Genomic DNA, 14,973 nt, shown 5'->3' on the forward strand with positions numbered 1-14,973 from the left:
GCCCACCCCGGTCTAAAATCAGGAGTTGGCATTATATTAAAACACTCCGAATATAAATGACTAAACCATAGTCACTGCTGTTGTTCCAGAAACTGAAAAGCCAAAAAATAAAATGGAATAAAAAAATCAACCATACCATTTTAAAACAGTCAGGCGTCCTTGTATTCAATTGCCCTTTGTTTTAATTGTAATTCTTGGGTATTGTGCATCTGAACAACAAATTGTTGTGTGACATATTCCTTTAGGTACAATTGACATCGCAGTATATGGTACTTTTGGTATTATATGGAACATCTTATTTTTAAAAAAGCATCAAAGGGATTAACAATAGTCCCCTCTTCTGGGAAATCTCACTGGAGATGCCAGGAAACTCTGAAAAGTTCACCTTATAGAATTTCCAACTATTTACCAGGAGAGTATAGGAGATGTAGAATGGGCAGTGGGGCTGTTCAACCCTGCATCTCCTGGGGAGCAGAGAACAGGAGACATCTCTGCATCGCTCTGAGGCTCCCCATTGGCAGCACTGTTCCTGCAGGAGCTGTTCTGCCACACTAGCAGCCAAAGAGAAACCCCAGCCAGAGTTAATGCTGCTTTAAGCATTTGTGCATGCAAATCCACAGGGTTAGCACAGGGCAATGCCCAGACAGTGGCTGATCCTTTGCTGTAAAGCCTGGCAGAGACCCAATTCCACAGAGCTCTAACAGCAGCAGTTTCATGGGGTCCCAGAGAGAGGGAATAACACCACAGAACTATTGCTCCCCCAACTTTCTATTCCCCTCCAGGCTCCTGTCCCCTGCAATAAGTGATACAGCAGGCAAGCAGATCTACTCATCCTACAATACTGCTAAAGAGAGATCTGTTTGAGCTCAGCACCTCCCTGCTCACAGCAGGACAGTAGGAAATAGAAATGGAAGAAAACGATTAGTCCAGTTAGCCCCTCTTCTGCCAGTGAAGGAGTATCACCTCCAATGTCCATATTTCCCCCCGACTTCATGTAGAACACTATAGTATTAAAAGTTTGCTTTCTCCTCTGTAGCATGTCCACAAAAAACTTGTGAAACAGATCTCAGGTGAAGATCAGGCAGTCTTTCTGTAGCAATCCCACATTTAATTGTTAAAATGTCAAATATAAAACGGAGAGGAAAAAGCTTGTCACGGAAATTCTTTAATCTCCACTTTATCGTTCTCATTTTTCCTGGCAGTGAAATTAAGCAATTTCAACCATAAATGTGCTTGCTTGCTTGCTTGCTTACTTTTTTGATAAATATGGATGCTGAGCAGGAAAGAGTGATTATAAAAAATGCCAAATGGAGCTGAAGCCCCAAATGTTTTCAAACTCAGTTATTGAGAAGTGCAATTTTTAAGGGCCATATTTTCAAATGTGCTCCGTAATTGAAAACAAGTGCTCGGCCCTTTTGAAACTCTGATCTTTTCACTTAGGTGCTTAAATGAGAGCATTTTCTCTTGAAAATCTGGGTCTTGAAATATTCATTACCTATTGCTAACTCTTTGGAGATCTTGAACATAGGCACTAAAGACAAGCGCACAGGCCCTGACCTAAGCATTCATTTGGCTTGCAGTCTAGAAAGTGCCAATGTCTGAAACGTGCCATTGTCCGCGTGCTTTGAAAATACACAGAGTATTCATGCAAACAGTCTGTGCAGTTATGGCCCACTGTCACACACACAAGTTTAGGGCCCATGCCTGCTACCATTGAAGGCCCTGGTAAAATCCCTATTGATAACAGGAACAGACACAGTCCATTAAGTCTCCAGGAGGGGAAGGAATGGAAAGGAGTGCAAAGTGCTGAGCACCCTCACTTCCCTTTGTTTTGGGTGGCAGTGAGAGTGCTCAGCAGTACCTTGTAGAAATAGGACCTCACAGTCCAATCCTCCTGCCATTGAAGTGAATGTTAAAACTCCCATTGGATCCAATAGTGTCGGATCAGGCCCAAAGCGACCATCCTTGCCTTTATCCTCGCTCTGAGGAGGGAAAATAAATTGTATTTTGCAATATGGAGTCTGCTTTGCCGCTAGTGTTTCTTCACCTAGTTGGGTCTGTGTGTGCCTCTGTATACGTTAACACTTACAGGTTTGTCTCAGAATAGTCATGTCAATTAGTGGATGTCACTCATCTCTGAAGAATGTGACAAGGCGGTTTATGTGGTAATGTTATTTTGTTTTTAATTAATCTTGTGGCTGATTACGTTCCTCCAGTCACTGTCTGCCTCAGGATGAATACCCAAGTAAAGCTGAAACACAGCGATACCCAGTGGAGCAAGAAATCGTTACTACTTACATTTCTACCTCTATTTTTCCGAACATTCCTCTCTCTAGCCTGCTGCCAAACCTATGACCAACCGAGCTGGTGTAGGTTACCTCTATTGCTGTGCAGGCGTATCTTCAAGCCATTCCTCAGCTGGTGTAAATCAGCAAAGTGCCACTGAAGTCAATGGAGCTACACTGATTTACATGCGCTAAGGAGCTCACCTATATAGGCCTTACCTTACTAGATGGTTACTTTTATAGCACACAGGAATGTACAGTACTACAGGAGGCAATTTACACTCTTTAAAAATCTTTGTGACAATGACACTAAGGGTCTGGAGGCCACTTATTCCCAGTGTAAAGGTCAGCACAAGGCCTCAAATCCCAACGAATACCTATACGAGGACTAACGTGGTGCATAGGCCTCATGCTGGACCTCACACAGGTGTGAATTTAATCCATCAGCACCAGTCATGCTCTAAGACAGGGTTGCCAACCCTCCAAGATTGTTCTGGAGTTTCCAGGAATTAAAGATGATGTCATGTGATGAAACCTCCAATGCATATGTCCAATAAAACCCTGTTCTAAGATGAGATCATTACCTTTACCATGTATTTGATTTCAGTTGCATACCTATCATACAGCCATTGACCTTTACAAAAGTTTAAAGACATTGCAAAAAATCTGTTCCGGCTACAAAAAATAGCAGCCACACTTACAGAGCTCTCTCCTCACACACAAAGGAAAGAAATGCCGAAGAGGAACCTTCCTCACCTAATACAATACCCCAAGAGCAGCCTGTGTAAATACATAGCCCATGTAGGTCTCACATATGGACAAAAGCAAAGTAATTCAAAAAGCCGCTCTCCATACTTAATTCTGCCTGTCGTGCCAAATCGAGAGCTCAGGTGGCTGCTGTAGAGCACACAAAGCCCAAAAGAGTGATATTAGGGTTATTCAAACTGTTTAACACGTAAGTATTAAATTGGGCCTCCAGAAAACATATGTACAAAACCCGCAATAGAGTCTGCAAGTCAGGAAATGGAGGGCACATCCAAGTATTGTCACAGTAATATACTCAACTGACACAAATGCACGTGGTCTTGGCTGCCTGTGTATGTGTGTGATTTACAACCATAAATGTCAAAAATTTGGTGAGAATTAAATGCATGGTAGAGTGGGCAGGTGTTCGCACTGCATGTGCTAGATTTCCTTAGAAGACTTTCTTTAGAGCTTCCAGAGCATATTAATTAGGATTTCAAAAAGCACCTAAATGACTTAGGAGGACAAGTGTCATTGACTGAGTGTGCCTAAGGCATTTTGAAAAGCCCATCCATTTTGTCAATGTGTCCTAATATGGGAAATGGCAACGTGCAGATATTTAACACGGCACAGGACACGGTAGCTGCCTTAGTGTGCGTGTAATACTAACGTTGTGATTGTGCAGGTAGTAATGTGGGGCACATCCCACCCTTTTCTTTGCTGTCACGAAAGGTAAATAGGTACTGACACGGCTATGGTGATCCTACTCTGAGAGGAAAGGAGGCAGGGAGCTAGGCAGGGGTCTGTTTCACCCTTGGCCCTTATGTAAAAAGTTGTATAGATTACATAAGAAATCAACAATCTTCCAATATAATAGGTAATTATATCCCTGCTTTAGAATTCCATAGGATTTTTCAAAACTCCCATGGAAAAGAAAATATTCCCTATTAAATTTTTATATTTTCTCAGAGTAATTTCTGTAGTACCCAATTCAATCTCTCTGTATTAAATCTCTTCCTTTCAGCCTTATTAATTTCTGGAAGATTTTTACATAAGAGCATGTATATCTCAGAACTACTCGACTGGGCTCCATCCACCCCAATCACACAGAGGGGCTAGGATTGAGGTGGTGACCAGCACCATGTGACTAAGGCTGGGTAAGGAAAGGGGCATGTGCTAGGAAAGGGGCATGAAACAGTGCATCTGTAAGTATGTATTTCCGCCAGCCACCCTCCTAAAATCAATAAGAGTTTGGAGCCTAACCTGCTTGGGCACGTTGGAAAATCCCACGAAGTGCCCATCTGCATCTTTAGGTGCCTAAATAACTTTGAGAAACTCCCCCTAGGTCACTTTTGAAAATTGGAGTTCGGGTTCTATGTCACTTAGGTGCTCTTGAAAATTTTGTCCCAAGTGTCTGCATTAGGTTCGTTTTTCAATATTTTTTCATAGCATAAAAATAATGATCCATTCCTACTACATACATAGCACTTGTAGAATGATTTATGTTTTTCAAAGCACTGTATAAAAATATTAACTCATTAAAACATATCATCAATATTAAAATAGAAAGTATCGGAAACCACTTCTGGAGTTGCTTCACTTTAACCAAAAAATATCCCAAGTAATTTCAATGATACTTGATCAACAGTTATAAAAAAAATTGCTCCCAGGCTGAAAAATTGAGTGACAAATGGCAGCTGCAAATTAATTCAAACAAGCACGCTGTAAGTCCAGCAATAGAGGGGGGGTGTCTTATATTGGAAATGCTAATAGACCTTTTTTTACCACTGTGGCACTCCTGGACTCCATTCTAATAAAAATATATGTGATTATTTGTCCACTGTGCAGGGCATTTAGTTCTTAAGTGAATTAATACAATAAAATGCACCTCAGCAGGGTAACAACTTTTTTGCCAGATAGGATTTTTTTTTTAATTTGTTTATTACAGACTCCTTTTTATACAGGTGCATCATGCTGTATGCATCGTGGCTCCAACTAGATATCCTGCTTCTCCTCTCTTCAGGTTTAGAAGAGCCAGTTCCTGGCATGGCTACAACTTGGTAAGCCTCCCATAAGCACCTGGAATAGCACACTGCAATGGAAATAATGGGGCAGATCCTCAGCTGGTGCAAATTGTGACAACTGGGGACCTGCTCCAACATCTCATTGTTGGAAAATAAGATGTACTCTGATGATAGCTGGTAGGAGGGCAAAGTGTGATCTGTGTTTTCAGCTGTTGCACCTACACATAAGCCCTCCTACTGACTTCTAAGCCATGTGTTTAGGAATAGATGGCACAGATAATTTACTATCATGCTAAGTAAACTTCACAGATAAACTTGGAAAGTTCAAAGAACACATGAAAAGTAGACATCTCATTCACATAACTGTATATTTATTTCTTTTTAAAGAACACTCCTTAATTGTATTGTAATTCAATATACAAACTTGGTTTCACAGAATTATAATATACTAAATAGCACAAAAGATAACCCATATTTTTCTTGGGTTTTTTCATGTGTGTGCTGGTGGCAGTGGTAACCTATCACACCTTCAAACATATAAACAGGGGTTCCTCCTGACTGTCTCCCACCCAGACTGAACACCAATCCAGATGATGTCCTAAAGATGCCGTATTCTTAAAGAACAAGAATACTTCCTTGCCCCTGAACTCTGTGGATGTCCGCAGTTGTAGTGCTCTCCCTCTAGCCAGGAGGGCTGAGACTACAGTTGTGGTGTTCTTCCTCCTGGCAGAAGGGAGGACAGGTAGTTTCCCCTAAAGCTGAAACCAGTATCACTGTGGGGATTGACGAGCTGGTGGTGCTCGGGAGCAAGTGTCCATCTTCTTTTCTCCCTGCACTCACATTCCCACCATTCTAGACCCCAAGTGTGATCCCACTGCAATCCACCTAAGCTTCAGTTTGTGCAGACACCCCCAAGGTCACTCCTGAGCTTGAGTCTCCCACACGCAGCGCACAGCACTGCTTGCCAAGCTATTGGGCCAGCCGACAACCAAGTTCTATAGACTTAGATGTTCTTTGTCACCTCGTTTTTAAAGACACTCCAGTATAGGTATGTGTTGACCTATGGCCTGATCCTGCTTTCCCTGAAATCAATGGCAAAACTCCCATCACCTTCAATGAGAGCAGATCAAACCCCTAGTGTCCAAATCAGTTACATATAATTGTACCAGTGATGCACTTGTACATATTTACATGGGGTGGAATGTTTTCCCATTTTTTTAAAAGGAGAATATATAGATCAACATGTTCACATAAGACCAAATACTTTTAATATATTTATAACTGTTTTATAAAGCTTTGAAAAAAGTCACAATAGCACATTGTTTTACTTTAATGCTTTACGGTACTATCAATTTAAAATCACAATCAGCACTTAAGTTATAGTCAATCCAGCAAACAAGAGACAAAAAAATTACAAGAGTTAAGAACTGGCTGATACATCCTTTATCCTTTTTTTAAACTAATGCATAAGTGCAGAATAAGATAAGATACTCTAGTTTAAATATCTTGTTTACAATATACATTTTTGTTCTAATTACGCAACAGTAAATCCCATGCTTCACATAGAAAAGCAATCCACAACATTAAGAAAAAAATGTACAATTTATGAAACAAAGTAAATAAATATTAGTATTACAGAATCAGAGCTGTACATAAAAGCTTTTCAATTTTAATCATATAAAAATATGCTTTTAGTGCAACCTCACATATATATTGATGCTGTTTTGCTTTACATCATTTAGATCCAAGTGTCCAAAAAAGGAAAGAAATTACATTTATTACAAAGCAGATACACAAATTCTAAAATATGTACAAATTACTGCTAAAAAAATGCTTATAAGAATATAAGCAAAGTAAAGAAAAGGCACAAACATCTGTACAATTTAAAAGTACCAGACCCAATAAGAATTTGAAATTTCATTTTGGTCAGGCTCATGATGACTTGTTATTTTATCTAATTCTTTTGATATAACAAAAGTATATATAATAGCAAACTACTGTAACTCAGGACAGGCATGCTGTAAAGTTGAATACTTCTACCTCTAGAAAAAAAGGGGGTGGGGAGATAAATGTATGGGTAAAAGTCTCCAGGCATCTCAGATCAATGCAGTTTGCTCTTCTCAGATAATGTATCTTTTCTTTCCTGTGTGCTTGATGGAGATTCTTTCCTGCTGTGAAAGCCTAATTGTCTGACATCTACACCGCTCTTGTTATAAAAGGTGGAATGAGCCAGTGCAGTCTGTGATGTACCAAAACTGTCCTTTTCACCACTGTGCAAGTCAGGATGGGTGGCTGAAGCACAGGCCTGGCCTGGCTCAGATCCACTAAAGTGTTTAATGCTAAAATGTGCACTTTCTAAGGGATTCTGATAAGGCTCAGAAGCCCTCTGCGGCTGCTCTGCCCCATGCAGAACGGCTTCTTCTGTGGCGATTCGCAGAGAGGCTATGGCTTTTGTACAAGTCTGTATGTTTTCCTCCTGTTCCCTTTCTGTGGCTATAAAACTGTCTTCTGAAGTGCTTTGTTTTAGCAATGGAGAGGAGGATACATTGGATGGAACAGCTGGGTGCAAAATGTGAGGAGAGGTACATTTCTCGTGGTGCTTAGAAATAATATACGATTCTTTTGTAATGGTTTCTGAAGTTACTCTTTGCTTTTCCTCAGAGCTCTCCCTCTGCAGGGGCAAGATGGATGGAGGATGTAAATCTGATAGAGCCATAGGTACTGAATGGACCATTTGGATACCTCCAATGGGCATCATGGGGATAGGTGCTCGAATTTGTTGCTGGGAGTGTAATGGAAGGTGACTGAAGACATAGTCATTAGGACCCTCCGGGAACAGGCTAGACCCATGGTGGTTCGAAATTCCTTTTTCTCCGTACACACTGAAGTAAGGACCCTGAGACAACCCTTTTCTCTGTAAACAGAAAAACAACACCACAGTCAGCAAAATCACTCCTGAAGCTTCCAAACCTACCAATTTCTCTTTTACGCGGTGTATGTAAAATAATGACCTTCTGTTCATTTCGCAACTTTCATCCAAATGGATCTCTTAAGCACTTTGTAAACTCTACTATCTGCTTAAACCAGGTACATAAGGTATATGTAGGGTTCATGTTGTTCAGCACTGAAAGGCGTCTCCCTCTGAGGTGACATGTGGCAGCTGTTACAATATTTTAGGTCAGCAACTGAAGAACGCAATAGTCAACTGAAACTGCAGAGGGAATTTTAGGGAGATAGAATCTATTGCCACAGGTGAAATTAGGCTGGGGCCTCACGGTCAACACCCCTATTTTTGCAAAGTGTGTAAATTCCTACAGTGCTGGTGTTGGCAGTCTGCTTTTGGTATCAGTGCCTTACTGCTGGGAAATACCCTTTTTAGTAAAAGAAAAATGACACTTACACACACACACACACACACACACACACTTTAGTTCTGGCAAAAGGTGCTGGGCTGCTGGACTAAAGCCAGGAAGAATAAAACTCTCTGTTCCACAAAACAGGTATGACACAGGTAACATCAAAGCCATCTTCTCCAGAGTGTCCTAGCAACGTGCCTCACCCCGCACCATCTCTTTGTTGAAAGGACAGTTCCATTTCCAGGCCTGCTGAATCCTTGGCCTCCATGCAGAGCTGGCAAGTATTCAGACAGTGCTTAATGCAATGGCGGCTAAGTCCTGATATTGTCCTCTAGGCACTATTCCAATATAAATATGAAACAACCATAAGAAGGGTGCCAGTGGATTGCCAGTTGAAGTGGTGGTTTTGCGACACAGGCACTTATCTGCTTGGAATGGGATTGAGGGATTTTCCACAGGCCACTGTACTGCAATCATAAGATACTGACTTTTGGTCTTTCTACACCAGGTCCTACCATGAAAGAGCAACCCAGAGTTGAAAAGCTCACCTCCAGTCCATACTAACCACATCCTGAGCCACTTGGAGCCCCCTTTTTGGTCTCTTAATTTCTCCAATTTGTTTTTTATTTGATGATTACGTGTTGCTTATTGGTGGCTAGAGAAATAGTGATGGTAGAAAAGTAGGACTACATTTGCATAGTGTTATGGGGGAGTTCTCCACAGAGCTTCCATGGGAATCAAATGACTACAATCCTAATTGCTGCTTTAAAGTGGAAAGGTTAGTGATCGTAAGACTATTACCACTCAAGAGCTGTGCAGCTAATCACAGTGCTGGTACGGGCAATCTGGAGATTGTGTCCCAAAAGGCTAATGCATTAAGCGTCAGCACTTCACTGGGAAATCCTAGCTCCCAAGGCATTAACCAAACATTTGATCCTGTACTAGGGGAACTGGTTTAGGGGACAATTAAAGATTCAGTGTTTGTGCTACCTGATGGCTGAATCACACATTGCACGGCAGCCTTGTCATGTTCGATTTAAATCAGTGCTGGGGCAGGAGGGATGACCCGAGATAGGTTAGACTCGGAGAAGAATCTAGGTCAGGGTTTCTCCTACATAAGGATGAGACGTTTAAACCCCATAAATAACCCCTGTCTTAGATAAGCACAGTGGCAGCTCGCTATGCTGCCAATGAGATACAAAGCTTGAGGAATAAAATGGAATTGCCAGAGCACCAGGCTGACAGTGCAGAAAGACGTAACTATTTCAGTGCTCTCTAGTGCAAGAGCTTTAGAGAGTCAGCCTGCCGTTGTTTTAGAAATTCATGGTCCCTCAGCACAGCTGCTTGAATTTGTTTTCCTTCTTTGGTCTGCCAGACAGTTTCTCAATCTGACTGTCCTCTTAAATGTTTCCCAATCCATGGTCTCTGACGCGACCACATCGGACAAAATAGAAACAGAGCAATGGCAACACAGAGGGCTGCAGAGTAAAGTAACTCTTAGAAGAATGAACCTAGGAACATGGAACCCCTTATGGTCTAAGAATCTGTAAACAATAACTTCTCCCCGTTGTATCCTGCAACAATTTCAAAGGGCAGCAAGCAGCCTGTCCACCTCCTTTGGAAACTACTAATATGATACAAGCTGCTAAATTGTTTAAGAGCCTGCAGTGTCCCAGATGTACTTAGAATTATACAGGGCCCTGAGTCACAGTATTCACATCTGGATCCAGATTCCGAACCTCCTAAAGCTCAGGGGTGTTCAAAAGCAGGGTTCTGGTTTGAACCATTATAGAAACAGGGGCCAGCTGAAAAATTCAAATGCAAGTTCACAGTCTGAATTCCTCTAACCTCCAAAGTCTAGGAGAGTACAGGCTTATCTGGTTCAGGCCTATCTCCATTTAGGATGAAATTAAAAGGAAAGATGAAATAGGGGGGTGCCCTCAATTATGCACAGACATCTCTTCAGAAATGAAATTGCTAGATACCAGCTATAATGCCAATGTACCTGAGTTGTGTGCATGCATCTTGTTCTATGTGAACCTTGCCTCTACTACAGGTTCCCAGGCGTTCTGGGTCACTCAACTGCTACCCAGTGCTAGTGGTACTAACCCCCTCAAAAGGGGAAGGAAGGGAAAGGACTCCTTGCACTGGCCAGCAGATCTGATATTGAAGCTCTTTAAAGGTCAATTGAGCTGACACAGCAGTGTATGCTCCGAGGATCCCACCACAGCAGAGCCTCAATGCCCCCTAATGCAGGGTTGTGCCTTTACAGTACAAGATGAATAGCAATTTAACTTGTGCACCAACTTTACAGGAGTGTCAGACCTACTTCAGAGTCAGTGTTTTGTGAGTTAACTGCCATTGTACAGCCAGCAGAAGGCACACAAAAATATTTTCTTTTTTGTAGTCCCTATAAAAATATTGCCTTTCTAAGATTTTTAAATTTCTTATAGAAATAATAATTCATATATTGTGCTTTTAATCCCAAAGCACTTTAAAGTATATATGAAGAACCACCAAAATGCAGCCAATATGAAATGGAGGGTGGCAGCCAATCAAAGCCCAGTAGAACAATGGGGGAAGAACATTTTTGGCCAGGGAAACTAGAACAAATCTTTACTCAAATAAAAAGTGCCATGGGAGTTTTAACGTCAATGCAGAGCAGACGAAGTTAGCCCCTTCTTACTTAACTGATTTGATAACTCTGTGTATTCAGAATTTGTCTTGTTTTACAGACAAAAAAATACACACACACACACACACACACACACTTTCATTCCTATTAGGATTGTGGAGCCAGCACAGCTATGCAGGAGTGAACGGGATTCTCTTCTGGTTTCAGCATCAGTGACAAAATTAAGGAGTACTTGGGGCATCTTAGAGACTAACAGATTTTATTTGAGCATAAGCTTTCGTGAGCTACAGCTCATTTCATCGGATGCATCCAGTGGATAATACAGTGGGGAGATTTATATACAGAGAACATGAAACAATGGGTGTTACCATATACACTGTAACTAGAGTGATCACGAAAGTTTATGCTCAAATAAATTGGTTAGTCTCTAAGGTGCCACAAGTCCTCCTTTTCTTTTGCGAATACAGACTAACACGGCTGCTACTCTGAAAAGTGACAAAATTATTATTAAAGTTCTAATTACCAAATCCTGAAAGTGAAAAATAGTCCCCATCCAATATTTTCAGTTATAGTAATTTCAGGTGTTATTTGTAATAAGAATAGATAAAAAAAATAGACAGATGTGTGTGATTTTAGGTTCACAGAGTTTAAAGTCAAAAGGGACCATTAGATTATCTTGTCTGACCTCCTGTATATCACAGGCCATTACATTTTACCTAGTTACCTCTATTAAGCCCAATAAATTGTGTTTGGCTAAAGCATATCTTCCAGAATGGCATCCAGTCTTTATCTGAAGACATCAAGAGATGGAAAATCCACCATTTCCCTTGGTAGTTTATTCCAGTGGTTAAAGAACCTTACTTTTAAAAAATTCTGCCTCATTTCTTATCTGCAATTGTCTGGCTTCAGTTTTCAGCCATTGGTTCTTGCCATGACTTTCTCCGCTAGGTTAAAGAGTTTTAAAATTAGCCCAGTCATACTGATGTCCTGTCTAGGCTTAGATCCAAAAATATGAAGGAAATAAACATGAGAGATGACAGTGAATTACTGCCATTCATTACAACAAGAATTATATGTATTTTATTGAAATGGGTCTGACATTATCTCAGAAATGCTGAGGTCTCAGGAGCCAATCTTGCAAGGTGCAGAGCACTTTCTGAAAAAGCAAACGGATGGTGCTAAGCACCTCTCAGCATGTGTTAAGCACCTTGCAGGATTAGGCACAGAATGCACAGCGTAACTATAATAGCAAGAATTGTCATGTTGCCCATGGGGAAATGTGTCACATCCCCTTTCACCAGTCTTATTACACCTCCAGGAATATGTATGCCAATGGAAGTGTCTCATATATAGGATATTTAGTCATTCAAGGGACTTAACAGCTCTCCGTTTACAGTATGACAACATCAGCTGTGGGGTCTCATACAATATTCATTCAATGTTAAGATACAACTGCTAAATGAGTAACTAGTTATCCTTTTCCTTGCCAGTAAAAATGGTTTGTGTATTCTTTTTCTATGTTCATGTCTGTGAGAGTGTTAATGTGCACTAGGGAATCAATTCCAAAGTTTAGAAATTGCTACTCTTATAAGTCCACAGTTCAATTCTTCTCATTCTTAGGGAAGAATCATAACTGTAGTGAACAAACAAGACAGATGATGGAAGATGAGCAAAGCACTGCCAGACTGTCCCAGGAAGGGATCTACAGTTCTGTCACTGATTGCCCATATTGAACCAACATGTGTGGATGAAAGCAGCATTCCAAATAAAATTTCAGCAAGACGGCAAAGGCAACGTGAAAATAATGTGACCAAAAGAAGCACCCTAAACAAAAATGAAATGATTCCTTAAATCACACAGTAAAATAGATTTGTGAAAAATATTATTTATTCTTACTTATATTATTGTAACACCTGGGATCTTTGTGAATGTTAGGGCTTGTGAAAAGTACTGAACTGACAACTTTAGAAAGCCAAGTCTCTGCTCATTCACAGAGCAGGTACAGCATGGGGACCGGCAGTGCAAATTTTATTCCCACTAACATTCTTACAGACTAACTGGGATGAAGCATCTCTAAGTTTGAAGATAGTTCAGTTTCCACTCAGTCCTTTGTGTCACTGGTGTGACTGCCAACTGTGATGGTGGTTTGTGTGATGTAAACACTACCATCAGATGACAACTTCTAGGCCCTAATCTTGCAATGTGGTGCATATGGACACCTCCCTGCTCCCATTTGGAGTCTCATTTACATCAGTACTTCTATTTATTTCACCTGTGCTTCAGTGGTGTACCTCTGTACACTACATTGCAGTGTAAAGGGCCATACTCACAACTAGTCTGGGTTGAGTCCCAACTGGCAATCTGGAGGTGAAAGGCTACAAATCTCATTACCAAGCCACAGGAGCAACCGTACATCACTCGGTAAAGTACCTTTTACATGTAAAATGAGTAATGAGGGGCGAGATGCTCTGGTGGTGTAAATCAGCATAACTACACTGATTTATCCCAGCTGGAGATCTGTCCCCAAGTCTGTAATGCTCTGTACCAAGCCACTGCAAGTGGCTGAGTCAAAGTTGTGGCTTGGTTCATATCTACTATAGTTTCCAATGTTCTTTCCTCAGGTTTTTGATGAGGCTCCAAGCCCCTTCTTTCCTCCTCTATAAAAGTCTTAAGTGAGTGATTCCAGCATGCAAGTTTACGAAGTTCTTTTAAAAGCTCTGTACAAGTTAAATAGAGCACTGGCTTTGATAATAAAAATTAAAATATTATTTCATACTTACTGCATGTCCCAATGGAACGGATTCAGACGGTAAATATTGACCCATAGACAATGCTGGATTATGGTACAGACCCCTTCTGGGTGATGCTGCTCTAACTGAGGCCATATATCTTCTCTCCCTCCTTGGAGACAGTTCTCTCCTGGCAGATGCATCTTTTCCAGGTGACATTGGCCTCCTAGGTGACAAATGACGTCTTGGTGAAACATCCCGTCTCGGTGATAACTCTCTCCTCAACACAGCTTCCTTCCTTGGGGAAAGGTGTCTCATGGGTGAAATATCCCTCCTTGGTGATAAATGCCTTCTGGGTGACAAATCCCCTTTGGGCATTAAATACCTCTTTGGTGAATTATCTCTATATGGCGAAGAATCATACCCTGGTGAGGACTGTCGGCTAGAAGGTGAGAAGTCCCTTGGAGATGAGGTGGGCTCTAATGAAAGCATGTAATCCTCCTCCATACAACTAGGTATGTCTAACCTGTCTTTGTCGGGCTCTGAATCAGTACTTTTGCTCTGGAAAAACCTCTGATATTCCGTCATTTGTGAGTCTTCATATGAGTCACGTGGTGTTATAAGCTGAGTAACCTGAATACTAGGTAAAGTAACCAAATAACTGATCAGGGATGAGTGTCCCATTGAAATGGAACTGTCAGGAGAAGCCCCATAGGATGCCGCTGCAGCATTCACCGACAGTGAAGAGAATCTGGGGGGTTGGGGGCTGGTGCTTCTTGATCTTGTTTTTGGTGTTGAGTCTCCCTGGGTATCATCAAAATCATCGTCATCCTCTTCATCATCGTCATTGTCATCTCCATCATCCCCATCCGATTCCTCAGCATCAGAAAACTGGTGTTCTTTTGATATGCCTGTCATCCTGCTACCCTTCTCTGCTTCCGGATGCATGTCTTCAATGTTTTCTGAAATAATCATGGCAAGTTAATCAAGGATGCACAGAGACACATTTTGGGTACAATCCTGCACCCATTCCATACTGAGAACATCCTTTGGCATCATTGGATGTTCTCGGTGCAGAATGGTTGCTCAGTCAGGTCCTTAACAGAAACTAAACTGCTGTTCTTAATATTCATAATAATATAAAACTCCATAATCAACCTGAGTGAAATTCACCCTTGTGGAGAATACCAGCGCAAAGCC

The 14,973-nt window shown here is 41.2% G+C and overlaps 1 protein-coding gene across 4 annotated transcripts in view; it reads right to left on the reverse strand.

Annotated features, from left to right (window-relative positions):
• Nucleotides 1–5,407: 5,407 nt before the first annotated feature.
• HIVEP2 (HIVEP zinc finger 2) overlaps nt 5,408–14,973 on the reverse strand; it is a 159,628-nt gene continuing 150,062 nt past the window's right edge. For all 4 annotated transcript variants that reach the window (XM_075126784.1, XM_048844360.2, XM_048844359.2 and 1 more), the window contains exons 8-9: nt 13,825–14,735; nt 5,408–7,967 (exon numbers count right to left, since the gene is read on the reverse strand). In XM_075126784.1, coding sequence (XP_074982885.1) covers nt 7,155–7,967; nt 13,825–14,735 — 1,724 coding nt within the window. In that variant the 3' untranslated portion in view covers nt 5,408–7,154. The remainder of the gene's footprint in view (nt 7,968–13,824; nt 14,736–14,973) is intronic.

This window comes from Caretta caretta, chromosome 3 (assembly GCF_965140235.1).
Source record: "Caretta caretta isolate rCarCar2 chromosome 3, rCarCar1.hap1, whole genome shotgun sequence".
Taxonomy (NCBI): Eukaryota; Metazoa; Chordata; order Testudines; family Cheloniidae; genus Caretta; species Caretta caretta.